Below are 12,832 nucleotides of genomic sequence, written 5' to 3'. Positions count from 1 at the left end.
AGGGCCCTGCTTCTGGATTAGGTGAGAGGCTTCCCTGCCTCCCCCATCTTCTGTACAGTTCTCATACACTAAACCTCTTTATGCAGGCTTTGCTAAGGGATTGAGGATTTCCTCTCATAAACAGAGTTTCACTATAGGCAGGTTCATTATAAAACAGGTTCCATCTGTACCTAATGGTCCCTGTCATTTGTTTTCTTTACATATTAATCATGGTAATGGCACCTTCCTATAATCTTCTGCAATTTGAATCAAATGATCCCTTCAAATAAAAAAAAGTTAGGGTCTCATTCTGATCTTACTTACATAGGTGTAAATCTGGAGAGATTCCTTGGATGTCAATAGAATTATTCCAGATTTGCAGCTGTGGGAGGTTAGAAGCTTGGACTGTGGTCTTCGTTTACAATATATTTTTGATGGATTGCATGTCTTACTGTAATACATTTTTGTTTTAGAAATGGTTCATTTTTATTCCGTGGACTTAGCTGATTTTCTCATTTAATAGTATGTATGTTTTGGTAACCTCACAGCTGGTTGATTGGTTTGTTCTGAAGGAAAGGCCCAGATGTATTGTTACTGCAGCAGTATTTCAATTCAGCCATTAAACTCTGCTCTTTGGTTGTCTCTCTAGGGTCCTAGTGGTGAACGTGGAGATAGAGGAGAACCTGGTGATGAGGGATTCAAGGTAAATACCACTTGCTTTGTAAAACAGCAAAACAAAATTGCTGTTCTCTCTCTCTCTCTCTCGTGCACACACACACACACACACACACACTCTCACACAAGTGAGCTGCTGATACTTCACCTGTATTGATTAGTTCTTAGTTTAAATTTATACTGTATCGAATAAACTAATAAATTTGTCTGGAATTGCAAACACTATTATTTTGTAACTAATAATTTTATGTATGTTTTATGCAGTTTTCCTGCAAATATGCTGTAACCTCACTATAACAAACACTCATTACAATTGTTACTGTTGTGGCGTCAGCAAAACAAAAAGATACAATCCCTGACAGAAACAATGAGGAGTGTGAGGTCAGTCTAATGAGATAAATCAATTAACAGCAGGATACCAAGGGAGGAAAAATAACTTTTGAAGTGGTAAGAGAGTGGCCTATTACAAACAGTTGACAAGAAGGTGAGCGTAACAGTAGGTTACAGACAGTTGACAAGAAGGTGAGAGTAACAGAAATTCCCCAATTCCAATTTCTCCCTATTGTTACTCTCACCTTATTTTTCCTCCCTTGGTATTCTGCTGTTAATTGATTTATCTCATTAGACTGACCTCACACTTGGTAAAGCAACTCCCATCCTTTCATGTATGTATACCTGCTCCTGTATTTTTCACTTCATGCATCTGATGAAGTGGGTTCTAGCCCACGGAAGCTTATGCCCAAATAAATTTGTTAGTCTCTAAGGTGGCACAAGGACTCCTTGTTGTTTTTGCTGATATAGACTAACAAGGCTACCACTCTGAAACCAGTCCCTGACAGAAAGATCTTACACACACAAAACAGATCAGACCTATAATAAAGCAATAAACCAAGTATGAGCCAATCTTGCAAGAATGCAGAAAACGTTAAACAATGTATAATTCCCTCCCATGGTGAGCGTGAAGTAAGGATTGTCACGAAGAAAGGCTCATTAAGGCCTTAATTCCATGAGGCACTGAGCAGCCTGAATTCCATTTAACTCAGTGGAGTTGAGGATTTTCAGGGTACGTCTACAGTGCAAAAAATCACCCATGGCAGCAAGTCTCAGAAGCTGGGTCATCTGACTTGGGCTAGTGGGTCCCAGCTAAGACCCATGCCCCTTGTCAGGTTTCAGAGCCTAGGCTCCAGCCTGAACAGGAACATCTACAGTGCTATTTTTAGCCTCGTCGTGTGAGTCCAAATCATTTGATCCAGGCTCTGAGACTTGCCATCGTGGGTTATTTTGCAATGTAAACATATCTGCAGCTCCTCCCAGGATTGGGCTTTAGAAGAAAATGATCAGCTCATCAGAGTTATCGCTGCAGTGATATTTATGTTTTCTGTTTCTAGGGTCACACAGGGCTTCCAGGTCTAAGAGGAGCAATTGGACAACAAGGGCCTCCAGTAAGTGTTCCAGGCAGTTAGCTGTATGTATTGTGCTTCTGTGTTTGTTATTGGAAATAATTTATTTCTCTCCTACCTTCATGGCCAATTGTGTTTGCTTGTGTTTTTTTTTTTTTTTTTGTTCTTTCTAAAGGGTGAACCAGGTGAATTGGGGGAGCAAGGACCAAAGGGAGAGAGAGGATCAGAAGTAGGTGGAAAAAAGAAAAGAAAACTCCACTTTATTGTAATTCTTTTGTGTTTGCAATTGTAACAACCATTATTGTCCTTAGAAGACAAAGTGAAGTTTTTAAATCATAAGGGTCCCTTTAAGAACAAAGCATGATTTACAGCTGTTGTGCTGAACGATGACTGCAGTAACATTCTATTTTAACATGACTTCCTGCCACTTATTGACACTCTACGCCTTATTAAGTCCTCACAAACACAAACACAATGGACCTGATTGCTACCTAAAACCATACAGCGATGAATAGGATAGTTGTCCACTGGTGTGACTTGAACAGGGTCCCCATCAAATTAGGTATACTTCATTTGTATTTCTCCATAGAATTCCCTGTGCTCACTAGACTTTTCTCTATAAAAGATATTTAGATTTCAAATTAGGCCAGATTCAAGATGCCAACTGATTTTGGAGTTGGTTGATTTTTGGCCCTAATTACCTGATGTATGTCTCCTTTTGCCATATTTTATTACAACATATTTATATTTCCAAATATTTTAGGAACTGTTAATGTGTATTTACCTAAGTTTCAACACTTCCTTTAAGGCACCACTCTGAGTTGGAGGCAGTGAAGAGTTTCACCACTCCAGAGCACAATGTCTTCAGAAGCTCCCAGGGTGTACCGGAGGAGTATGCCCACTTCTACATCCCTTACCGTGCATTCCACTGGCTGAGGGAAAGTAGGCTGGGGTTAGGGTTAGAGAAAATGTCATCCCCACCCCCTCTTCCAAATGATATTAGCTAGGAGCAGCCATTGCTCTCAAGGTAGCCTAAGGTCTACCACCTGTACTCAGGTCACAAATGAGCAAGTTCCTTTTATGTTTCCTCTCTCCCATGCCCACACAGGGGCCTGCCCCAATGTGCTGTATCATAGAGTTATAGAATATCAGGGTTGGAAAGGACTTCAGGAGGTCATCTAGTCCAACCCCCTGCTCAAAGAAGGACCAAGCCCCAGACAGATTTTTACCCCAGTTTCCTAAATGGCCCCGTCAAGGATTGAACTCACAAACCTGGGTTTAACAGGCTAATGCTCAAACCACTGAGCTATACCTCCACTTTATTAAGAATCAAATACAATTTTGAAATATTTGGCCTACTTTTTCCAGCTGTTAGGCTTATGGAAAAAAGATATGATAGTTCTCCTGAAAATGATTGACAGTGGTATTGAGGCATCATACATTTATATTGGTGTTGAGACTAAAATGATCCTGTTTCTATTTCATCCCTTAAGGAGAAAAATAGCATGAAATGGAAACTTACCAAAAATTCACAATAACCTAAGATAGCAAATAAGTACTACTTGATAGATAAGTATTTTTACCCTGAAGTGGTGAAAAGCCTTTACAAATTTGCTTCTTCTCAAAATATTTGAATGTCCTTTTATGTCCTTAAATGGAAGCCCACTTGACAAACTAGCCCTGTCCAAACACCCAGAATTACATAGCGCTGATCCATCTGATGAAATAATCTGTAAGGAAAGCCCAATCAGACTGTATAGTATGTACATTCAGAATGGCTGGGCTTTCGACTGAGGCCTGGAAGTATGGAGTATGCTACAAAACAACAGCACACTAATGACAGAGCAAGTCTTGAAAAGATCAAATATAAATATTTTCCTTCACCAGTAATACTTTGTTCTCATCGTGTGCTGTAAATTGCCTAAAGTATTTCACACTCTGCCATTGGGTGACTTTTATTGGCTTCTAATATTTTAGAAGGATTAGAATAAAGATGATTTGTAATCTGTATTCCCATTGCAATTTAAATGGGACGGATATTAGTGATTTGTCCCAGAACTCCCACCCTCACCCCACAATCCTGCTGCAAATAAACCATTTTCTGTGTATAGATGATAATCTGAGACACACTGGAAATGGGCAGTAATGCAAAATGAACACCTGAAATCCTCATATACCAGTACCAACATGAAACCGCTCCTATGCATTCTGATGTATTGACTTTGAGAACATATGCACACTGTAGGACAAAAACAGTCATCCCTCAACCCTCTCCCTGGGAAAAATTTCCATTATATTAGTCAGAAAATACTCCCCAGCAAGAAATCTCCATATGCCAATTTGGAGCCAATATTCAGCCTGGAACAAAACTTTACAGCCTAAAGTCTTATAAAAAAGCATGTTAATAATAGAAACATTGACACAACCTTAGCTTCTGTGGTGTGAATAGTGCTGCTCTAAATAAGTCTTACAAGGCTAGTCACACAGAACATAAATTAACTATTTTTATTTTATATGAACTCTGAAATGTTAATGAAAGTGAAACAGGGTGCTTTAAATGTATAGATTTCAGTTTTAATTGGTGGAGTTTTTGTGCCATAATTTTATTAAGAAAAGTTATTAAATTAAACAATGGAACGGTATTTTGTTAACTTTCTGGTATTTACATTAGTTGTATGGTGGGTTTTGTATTTACCTTTATCTTTAGTTTGTTTAAACTTTATTAGGTGGAATATAGTTTTACCATAGTATGGTTATTCACTAGCCTTTTTTTCTAGAAATTGTGTTAAAAATAATTTAGACCAGAAAACTTTAAAAGGTCTTTTCTACTCAATCTATGCTGTAGTGTTGTTGTGTACTACTGCCGTCTACTCAGAGGTGGCTGTATTTCTGAAGTGGATGAATGATCCCTGTATACACTGTGGTTTATAAAGGCTTTTTAAAGTTTTCTATGTGCTTTGGGATCTTCTCAAAAGTGCTTCAGACCCATTGAAAGTTAATGGGACTTAGATGCTTTTGAAAATGTTACCTTCTCCATATCAGTAAGTTGGCGAAATCCACAGATGTCTCCACATTGGTTGTGCAATCCAAAAAGTAGTTTTTTTAATTAACTGTTTATTTCATCATTCGTATTGTGTTTAGAGTCCAGATAAAAGGGAATATTCACTATGGCAAGAGTCCTGTTTTCCAATACAGGCGTCAGCATATACAGTGTGCCCATATTTCTTATTTTGTATGCTTTGCTTTTCAGAAAGAGATGAAAGTGCTATAGAAAAATGTACTTTGTTACAGTGATATTGTCTGATGATGCAAAGTTACCTAAATATCTGGAATATCCTGATTAGCTCCGGTACTGTTGAAATTACCTGAAATTGTACAGTATATTAAAGAAGAAGGGGAAAACTGATAGCAACCACTCTATGAAATCTTTGTTTTGATTGTTGAAAATGACATGCTTTTAGGGCCTGATCCAAAGCCAGGTAATGAAAAGATTCTCATTAGAATCTTCTTTTATGTCTTTGGTTTGACCAATTCACAAATGTTTGAATTATCTAGGGTCCCACTGGAAAAAGAGGAATGACTGGTCAAGCTGGGAAACCTGGAATTCCTGTAAGTAACAAGATTCTACTATCTATGTTCGGTTTATAAAACAGATAAATGCAAATGATGATGCGTATAAAAATCAAAATTATTCATTGCTTGTGGTAGTATAAGGCCTTGATTCTCATTTACCGTAAGACCACTTTATACTGCTTTGCCAATCTAAATGGGATTCAAAGTGGATCTAAATGTAATTGTCCTTAAGGTAAATGTGAATCAGGCCAATAATCTTTGATGAAACACAAAATGGTATTAAATGATACTGAAAACGAACTCTCTCAGTTAATCAGCACATTGGAATGAGGTACAATTAGTGAATTATATCCTGAGGCTGCTTCCCATTTGCAAAGTTATAACTCCATTCTTTGTCTGTAGAGTTTACACAGACCATACAGTTCTTATCACATTAGCAGGGACCACCCTGAAGTTAGCTGCATTTGTTCCCCCCACCCACACACACACACTCTCTCACTCATTGGCTCCCATAAATTCTCCTTCGAATGTGTACTGCCTTCAGAACTCTCCATCCATGTGCCCATGACAAATATGGCTGCCTAAGCTTCTGACCTTTCCCCACCTTTGTCACTCCATCAGACCCCAGATATTAAGCACACTTTCATTAAAAAGCAGTTACTCCTTTTTAAAGGAACTAATCCTTCCCCCTCTCCACAAGGGGTGAGTAGAAGAGGAAACCAGTGAATATTCCATAAACATTACCTAGTATACATTACAACAAGGCTATTTCTGGGTCCACTAATAAATAACACACACCAGCACATGCTGTAAATAACCTTTACTAGCTTCACATACTATCATTTCTGGTAAATGAGAAGTACAACTGCTTAATAGAAGCCTGTCAACAAACTGCACATCCTGTACAGAGTGGATGGACAGCATTTTATTGGATAAATTAAGTTATGTAGAAATTCTAGAAGTTTAGATATGCCCTCGGAAGTACTGAACAGATACATATGTAGTTTCAGTAGTGCAGAACAAAGAGAACATGGGGAAAGGCAGGAAAAAGGAAGGAGAAGCAGGGAAGAAAGGAGCGATGAGAGGAGGCTTCTGGGGAATTTCAAAGCTTATCTCAGGCTCATTACAAGGTGCAAGTTTCTTGTACCACTAAAAATTGAAGCCAAGATTTACATGACAAATGTTTTACATATTTATATCACTGTTGAAAACACATTTTTGGATGAGGCATAGTGATCTAGTTGGAGAGGATATTTTGTATTTCTGGTGCGTGCATTCACTTGGAGATACATCTCTACCCCGATATAACGCTGTCCTCGGGAGCCAAAAAATCTTACTGCATTATAGGTGAAATCGCGTTATATTGAACTTGCTTTGATCCGCCGGACTGCGCAGCCCCGCCCCCCCCTCCCCACCCCCCCCCGGAGCACTGCTTTACCGCGTTATATCTGAATTTGTGTTATATCGGGTCATGTTATATCAGGGTAGAGGTGTAGTTACATGAGTTCTAAGCCTCTTCCACTAGTATATTGCAGTTTAAAGGTAAATCATCTTGTTGAAAGAAATTCACTGAAGCTTTGATGAAGATGACATGATAGCATTCAGTGAAAGCTTACAAGGGCTAGTAAGGTAAGTGCTGTTTAATGAGAGGTTCTCATGTGTTTTTGATACGGATGTGTTTGAATTATGTAATTTCTCAATTATATAATAGCTCCAAATACTTTCAGAAATCACTTCTGACTTCTGAAGCCTTGATTGTTGGATGTCTCACCTGAGATACCTTGGACCTGATGTGCAAACAGTCACAACTCCAGCTGAAGTCACTGGGATCTGCAGGTCCTCAGCGCCTCTGAAAATCAGACCCAAGGAATCTCAGGTTGGCCATCCAAACTCAGAGGCCACTTTTGAAAATGTTGATATAGGTTACTGAGACTATTATTATAGTAGGGCCTAGGAAATATTGTTTTGAAATCTTTTTTCTATTACTTTAGACACTGCTCATGAATATGAATAGATTTAGTAGATTCATATTCTATTTGAATTTGTTTCAAGGGAAAACCAGGCCCACGAGGGCAGAAAGGTGCTTCTGGATATCCTGGACCAGAGGGCATTCCTGGGAATCCTGGAAAGCCTGGGTTACCTGGGAATGCTGGCTTTCCTGTGAGTAACATATACCTACCTCTGCCCTACATGCTTTATATATAAACAGAGGGAGGCTGCAGGGTTAAGGAAAAGTTCTTTTTACAGCATTGTTACAACACTGTTGTTATGGCATAGTCATCCCATATTCTTTCCCACAGCAGCTAGAAAAATATTGGGAGTGCCTTAATAACTGCACTAGAGATTGAAGCATCCTAGGTAGCCCAGAGTTGCTGGGGAAGTCTGAAAGGAGAGAGAGAGAGAGAGAGAGTGTGTGTGTGTGTGTAGTACTAGCAATGCCAATCCTACTTTCCTATAGAGAAGACGGCAGGCAGCCTTCCGCCCCTCTGAACATCTTTTATATGTCACCATTTCGCCAAAAGGAAGGACGGAAACCCTGTTGCTAATTCTCCCCCATGGAAAATTAGGCCCCATTGAAATCAATGAGGCTACTTACAGTAGTAAACACTGTGCCTGGTAGTAAGTATTGGCTGGATTGACCCATAATTTGTTATGAAGATAAATTAGATTAAATTTAGTGTAACTATTTAGTCAAGTTAATAGTTGACGAAGAACTGCTATAAATACTGGTGTATTTGCACAAAAACAAATGAAATAACTTGTTCATAAGGGGGCAGATGCATATTACTCTAGCTGTTAAAGGCTTCATATCATATTAACTGTGGAGTTACAGGGTTTATTTCAAGTGATTGTAGTTCTTTGCAGTTGAATTTAGAGGGAACACCATAATGAATAGCTTTTTCTTATTCTTTTTAGCCTGTTCAGTAATAATTCAACATTCTTCCAGTACTACTGAATACTGAATGTTAACAATAACATTGACGTGTATCTACTTAAGAGATATTTTAAACACAAGTTAGCCACATAAAATAGAGAGAGCAGAACATTTGTTATGAAAGCACAGCAGTTCATCAGACTGGGAACCAGAGTAACATATTGAAAGGCTGTGGAAGCCACATTAGGAAACCTGCTCTATTAATAGAAATGATGAATGGAACGACATATGAAAAAGATATTCTGTGTTTGCTTCTAAGTGACATCATAATAAACACTAATTATGGATGAGGAGGGCATCTTTCCATTCATTTTTTAAAACATGGCATAGGCATGTTCTTTTGGTTTAACTCCATACACTCAGCAGCATGTTTTTTTCATTTAAAAATTGTTGCTCTTCTGTACAGTCTGGGGTACCAATATATTTTAGTAGCAAATGTTCTGATGTTTCTTGATGTGGTAAATTTATTTTTATATTCATTCTTTTTGTACACAATAATGCTAATATTATTAGGATGTTTGGCATTTATAAATAAGCATGTTGAATTTGAATGTCTCTGAAAGACGCTATGAGAAAAAGCACTGTCTTTTTGTGTTATGTGGAGAACCTCCTACACGAATAAGTGTTTCAAGGCTGAACAATCATTTCAGTACATCTGCAATCAATGAGTCTGACATCTTGTTTTCATCAAGAGGAGCTCCTTATTATAAGCTTGTGATCTCTTGAATTCTCAGACCTAATTAAAAAGAAAACAACATATCTATGGAAAGATCATACATGTGTCATCCAAGGATGAGCCCAAGCAGTCATGTTCTGTTACTAACACTGATTAGGGCCCTGACCCTGCACATTTTAAACTGTAATCAAGCAAAAACAGCTATGGGTCAGATCCAGATCCCATTTTATTGGTGTCCCCAAAACTTGAGGTATGGGGTTAGTTTCAGATAGATGGTTCCATCACTAATATAAACAACTTTGTATGATCCACACTACCCTTGAATAGGAGAAGTGAAAGAAGCCACTGGGATGTCAGTAAAGTGGTTTTGAAATATACAGTTATGTGGAAGATCATTCTGCTGGTCATCAATGTCCAGACTCAGTCTGCAGTCCCGCAACTGACCACACACATGGGGACATCAGTGCCAGCAGGGAGCCCCACTGATTTCATGTTGATTCACTTCACAGTTCTCGGAGCCTTTATCCAGGCCTGTGGAGATGATTCTCAAAGCAAACATTGAGAGAGGAGATCTAATCACAAAATCAGGGGTGTCATTTGTGGGGGGAGGAGAAGACTCCTGCCCCCTACCCCAAGTTTTGTACAGGTGGTGTGCTCCCAGCCGGAGCTCTTAACTACAGCACAGCATTAGTGTGGAATTTGAGTTCTGCAGAGGAGATGTGCTGCTCCCAGTTTGTGCCCGTGGGGCAGGGAGACAGTATTTTGTTTACAGATAGAGGCAGGGTGATTAAGATAAGAAAGGGCTGGTAATTAAATTAAGGATCTGGAAGTGGTTAGATGAACCTGTAAAACAGGAATCCCTGGTGGAGGGGGAGGAGTGTTAAAGAGAGAACGCAGGAGACTCAGAAGAAATACAGCCAAGCCCTCTGAGCCAAGTTTACATTCTGAAATGAGGGAGATTTGAAGGGCATAGGTCAAAAGAAGGGGCCATACCCAGGGAAGGGCTAGAAGTGGTATAGAGAAGATCTCACTCTACCTGTGGTACTTATGTGGCCCCATCACCACAGTATCTGAGCGCCTCACAATGTCTAACCTATTTCTCCTCACAGCCCCACTGTGAGGTAGAGCAGTGCTGGTATCCCTATTGTACAGATGGGGCATTGAGGCACAGAGAGAATAAAGGCCAGATTTTCAAAGGTATTCTGGGACCTAGTGGGATTTTCAAAAGCACCTAGAAGCTTAGGTGCTTTGTAAACCCCACTAGATGCCTAGCTGCATCTTTGGGTGCCTAAAAACCTTTGAAACGATGTACCTAAGGCACTGTGAGTGGCCTGAGGTCATACAGGAAGTAGAATCCAGGTCTCTCAGGACTAGGGTGACCATTTGTCCTGTTTTGGCAATGACAGTCCCTTGCTTAAGCCCTGTCCCAGCTGGGCATTTGTCTCATTTGCTCTTGCCAGCTGATCACCAGTTAGCAAGAGCAAACTGGACAAATGCACAATTTTGCCACAAAAGTGGGGTGCAATCCCTAGCGTGGCACGGAGGAATGTGCAGGAGGGTGAGTGGCAACACCAGCCCCAAGCGGGAGGGAGGGCTCAGGACAGCAGCTTGGGCTAGGCTGTCCCCGGGCGGGCAGCAGCGGGGGCTTGGGCTGGCCCTGCATGGGGGGGAGGGAAGAGTATCTTGGGCTGGCCCAAGGAGGCAGGGAGGGCTTGGACCGGCCCTGTCTGGAGGTGAGAGGCCTTCGGCCGGCCCCATGGGGTGTCCCATTTTCTCTTTGGGAAAATACGGTCACTTTACTCAGGGCTAGCTCCCTATCCACTGGACCAGCCTAACTCTCTGCTGCACGCTGCAAGAAAAAAAGAGGACTCTGATAGATGGGAGGAAAACCAAGAAGTTCTCTAAGACTCCAGCAAACAGTCCCCAGCGATTGGGAAGCATGATTCACAACATGTAAAGCAGCACAGAGGTCAGTCAGGATGAAGAGAGAATGAGAGGAGATCACTTAATCCACAATAGGTGGCAGGTTCTGCCCCAGGCTGGGCTGTATAGCACTGGCTGCTGTGCAATTTTAGATTTTAACTGAAAACCATTTTGTTTTGTCATTTTTTTTTCTGAGCTCAAGAAAAGGAAGGAATGAGAAAGTGTCGTTTGAGTATCAAATGTGTTTACGCCTCAAATTCTTAGGCAGATGTATTGAGGCCAATTCCAGAACAAAGAACAGAAATTGCATCCACAGAGTCCCTAAAGTCAACAATTATTGTCATGATTTGTATTATTCACTGGGCACCATCTGTGTGCTCAGCACTGTTCAAAATATGCCAGAAAATGTAGTTCCTGAGCCAATGTGTATAAGATGTATAGCCCTGAATAAGATGGCTCAGATATTTAAGTATGAAGTGTATAGTTACTGAGCACATGTTAATATCTGTGAGTGGAGGCACTTATGTAAGGCAATCAAAATTTTACTTGATTAAGGACTAGAAGATTTGACACTCCAACTTCCTTTCAAGAGGAAGAGCTGCCCAGAGCCCCTGTGCCTGTTCATTTTCCTTTCCTGCCTGCAGTGGCCCTTATATACCTCGGAAATCTCTTTTTTTTTTTTTTTTCTTCTCACCTTTAAATTTGGAATTTTCTTGGTGTTTGGTTTTAAATACTCTCCTGTGAAAATTGCAACTCAGTCACTGTAGTGTTGTGTTTAAGAGCCTTCTGGAAAGTAACTAGCCTTTGCAGTGTTGCCAACTCTCATGATTTTGTCATGAGTCTCAAAGCTGATGGTAAACTCCATCTAAGGCTAAATACTGGCACGAGACCGATAGTCAACAAGTACCGTAAGGGAAAGTTGAAAAGAACTTTGATGATAATTATTGTTTTCCTTAAAACCCCAGCTCTTGGAGTCAAGTGGATATGTGATTATTTCAGCCTTCATTCTTAAAGAAAAATGAAGTTTCTAGCCCTCGTGGCTGTGGAAAAAGCTTTAAAGCATGACCCCAGTGCACCCTAAAGGTTCAAAAAGCAGAAGGCAAATAAAAAGAACTCCAAATCTATTATTTTTACATAATCTCATTATTTTAAAGCCAATCTCATGATTTTTGGTGAGCCTGATTCATGATTTTTGAACACTTGGTGTTGGCAATACTGTGAAAGTGACTTGAAAGTGTCAGATTAACTCCTATTTAAAGTCTGTTTTTAGTCTATTTGTAGTTGGTTAACACCCCTTAAGCCCCAGGCAGGTGCAGTATAAACTCATGGGGCCCTGCCCTAGTAGGATGTTTCCAAAAGTTAATTGATCTATTTCAAGTTTATAAACAGCAAAAAAGTGATAGAAAGTAATTAGATTTTTCTACAATTGTTTCAATTGTTGTATTCAAGAGTTAGTAACAAGGTGAGAATATACATTAAAAATTTTAAACCTAACCACTGTCCCTTAAGTGACTTGATACAAGATGTCAGAACATAGAATCATAGAATCTCAGGGTTGGAAGGGACCTCAGGAGGTCATCTAGTCCAGCCCCCTGCTCAAAGCAGGACTAATCCCTAACTAAATCATCCCAGCCAGGGCTTTGTCAAGCCTGAACTTAAAAACCTCTAAGA

The 12,832-nt window shown here is 39.9% G+C and overlaps 1 protein-coding gene across 5 annotated transcripts in view; it reads left to right on the top strand.

Moving 5' to 3' along the window:
• COL24A1 (collagen type XXIV alpha 1 chain) overlaps window positions 1–12,832 on the top strand; it is a 234,615-nt gene that overhangs the window by 190,421 nt on the left and 31,362 nt on the right. For 4 of the 5 annotated variants that reach the window (XM_065554163.1, XM_065554162.1, XM_065554166.1 and 1 more), the window contains exons 43-47: window positions 629–682; window positions 2,043–2,096; window positions 2,230–2,283; window positions 5,610–5,663; window positions 7,680–7,787. In XM_065554163.1, the coding sequence (XP_065410235.1) occupies window positions 629–682; window positions 2,043–2,096; window positions 2,230–2,283; window positions 5,610–5,663; window positions 7,680–7,787 (324 nt within the window). The remainder of the gene's footprint in view (window positions 1–628; window positions 683–2,042; window positions 2,097–2,229; window positions 2,284–5,609; window positions 5,664–7,679; window positions 7,788–12,832) is intronic. The other variant, XM_065554165.1, reaches the window with a different exon arrangement.

Source organism: Chrysemys picta, chromosome 8, assembly GCF_011386835.1.
Source record: "Chrysemys picta bellii isolate R12L10 chromosome 8, ASM1138683v2, whole genome shotgun sequence".
NCBI lineage: Eukaryota > Metazoa > Chordata > Testudines > Emydidae > Chrysemys > Chrysemys picta.
Note: the sequence above shows the minus strand (reverse complement) of the source record. Positions and strands in the feature narration are given on the sequence as shown.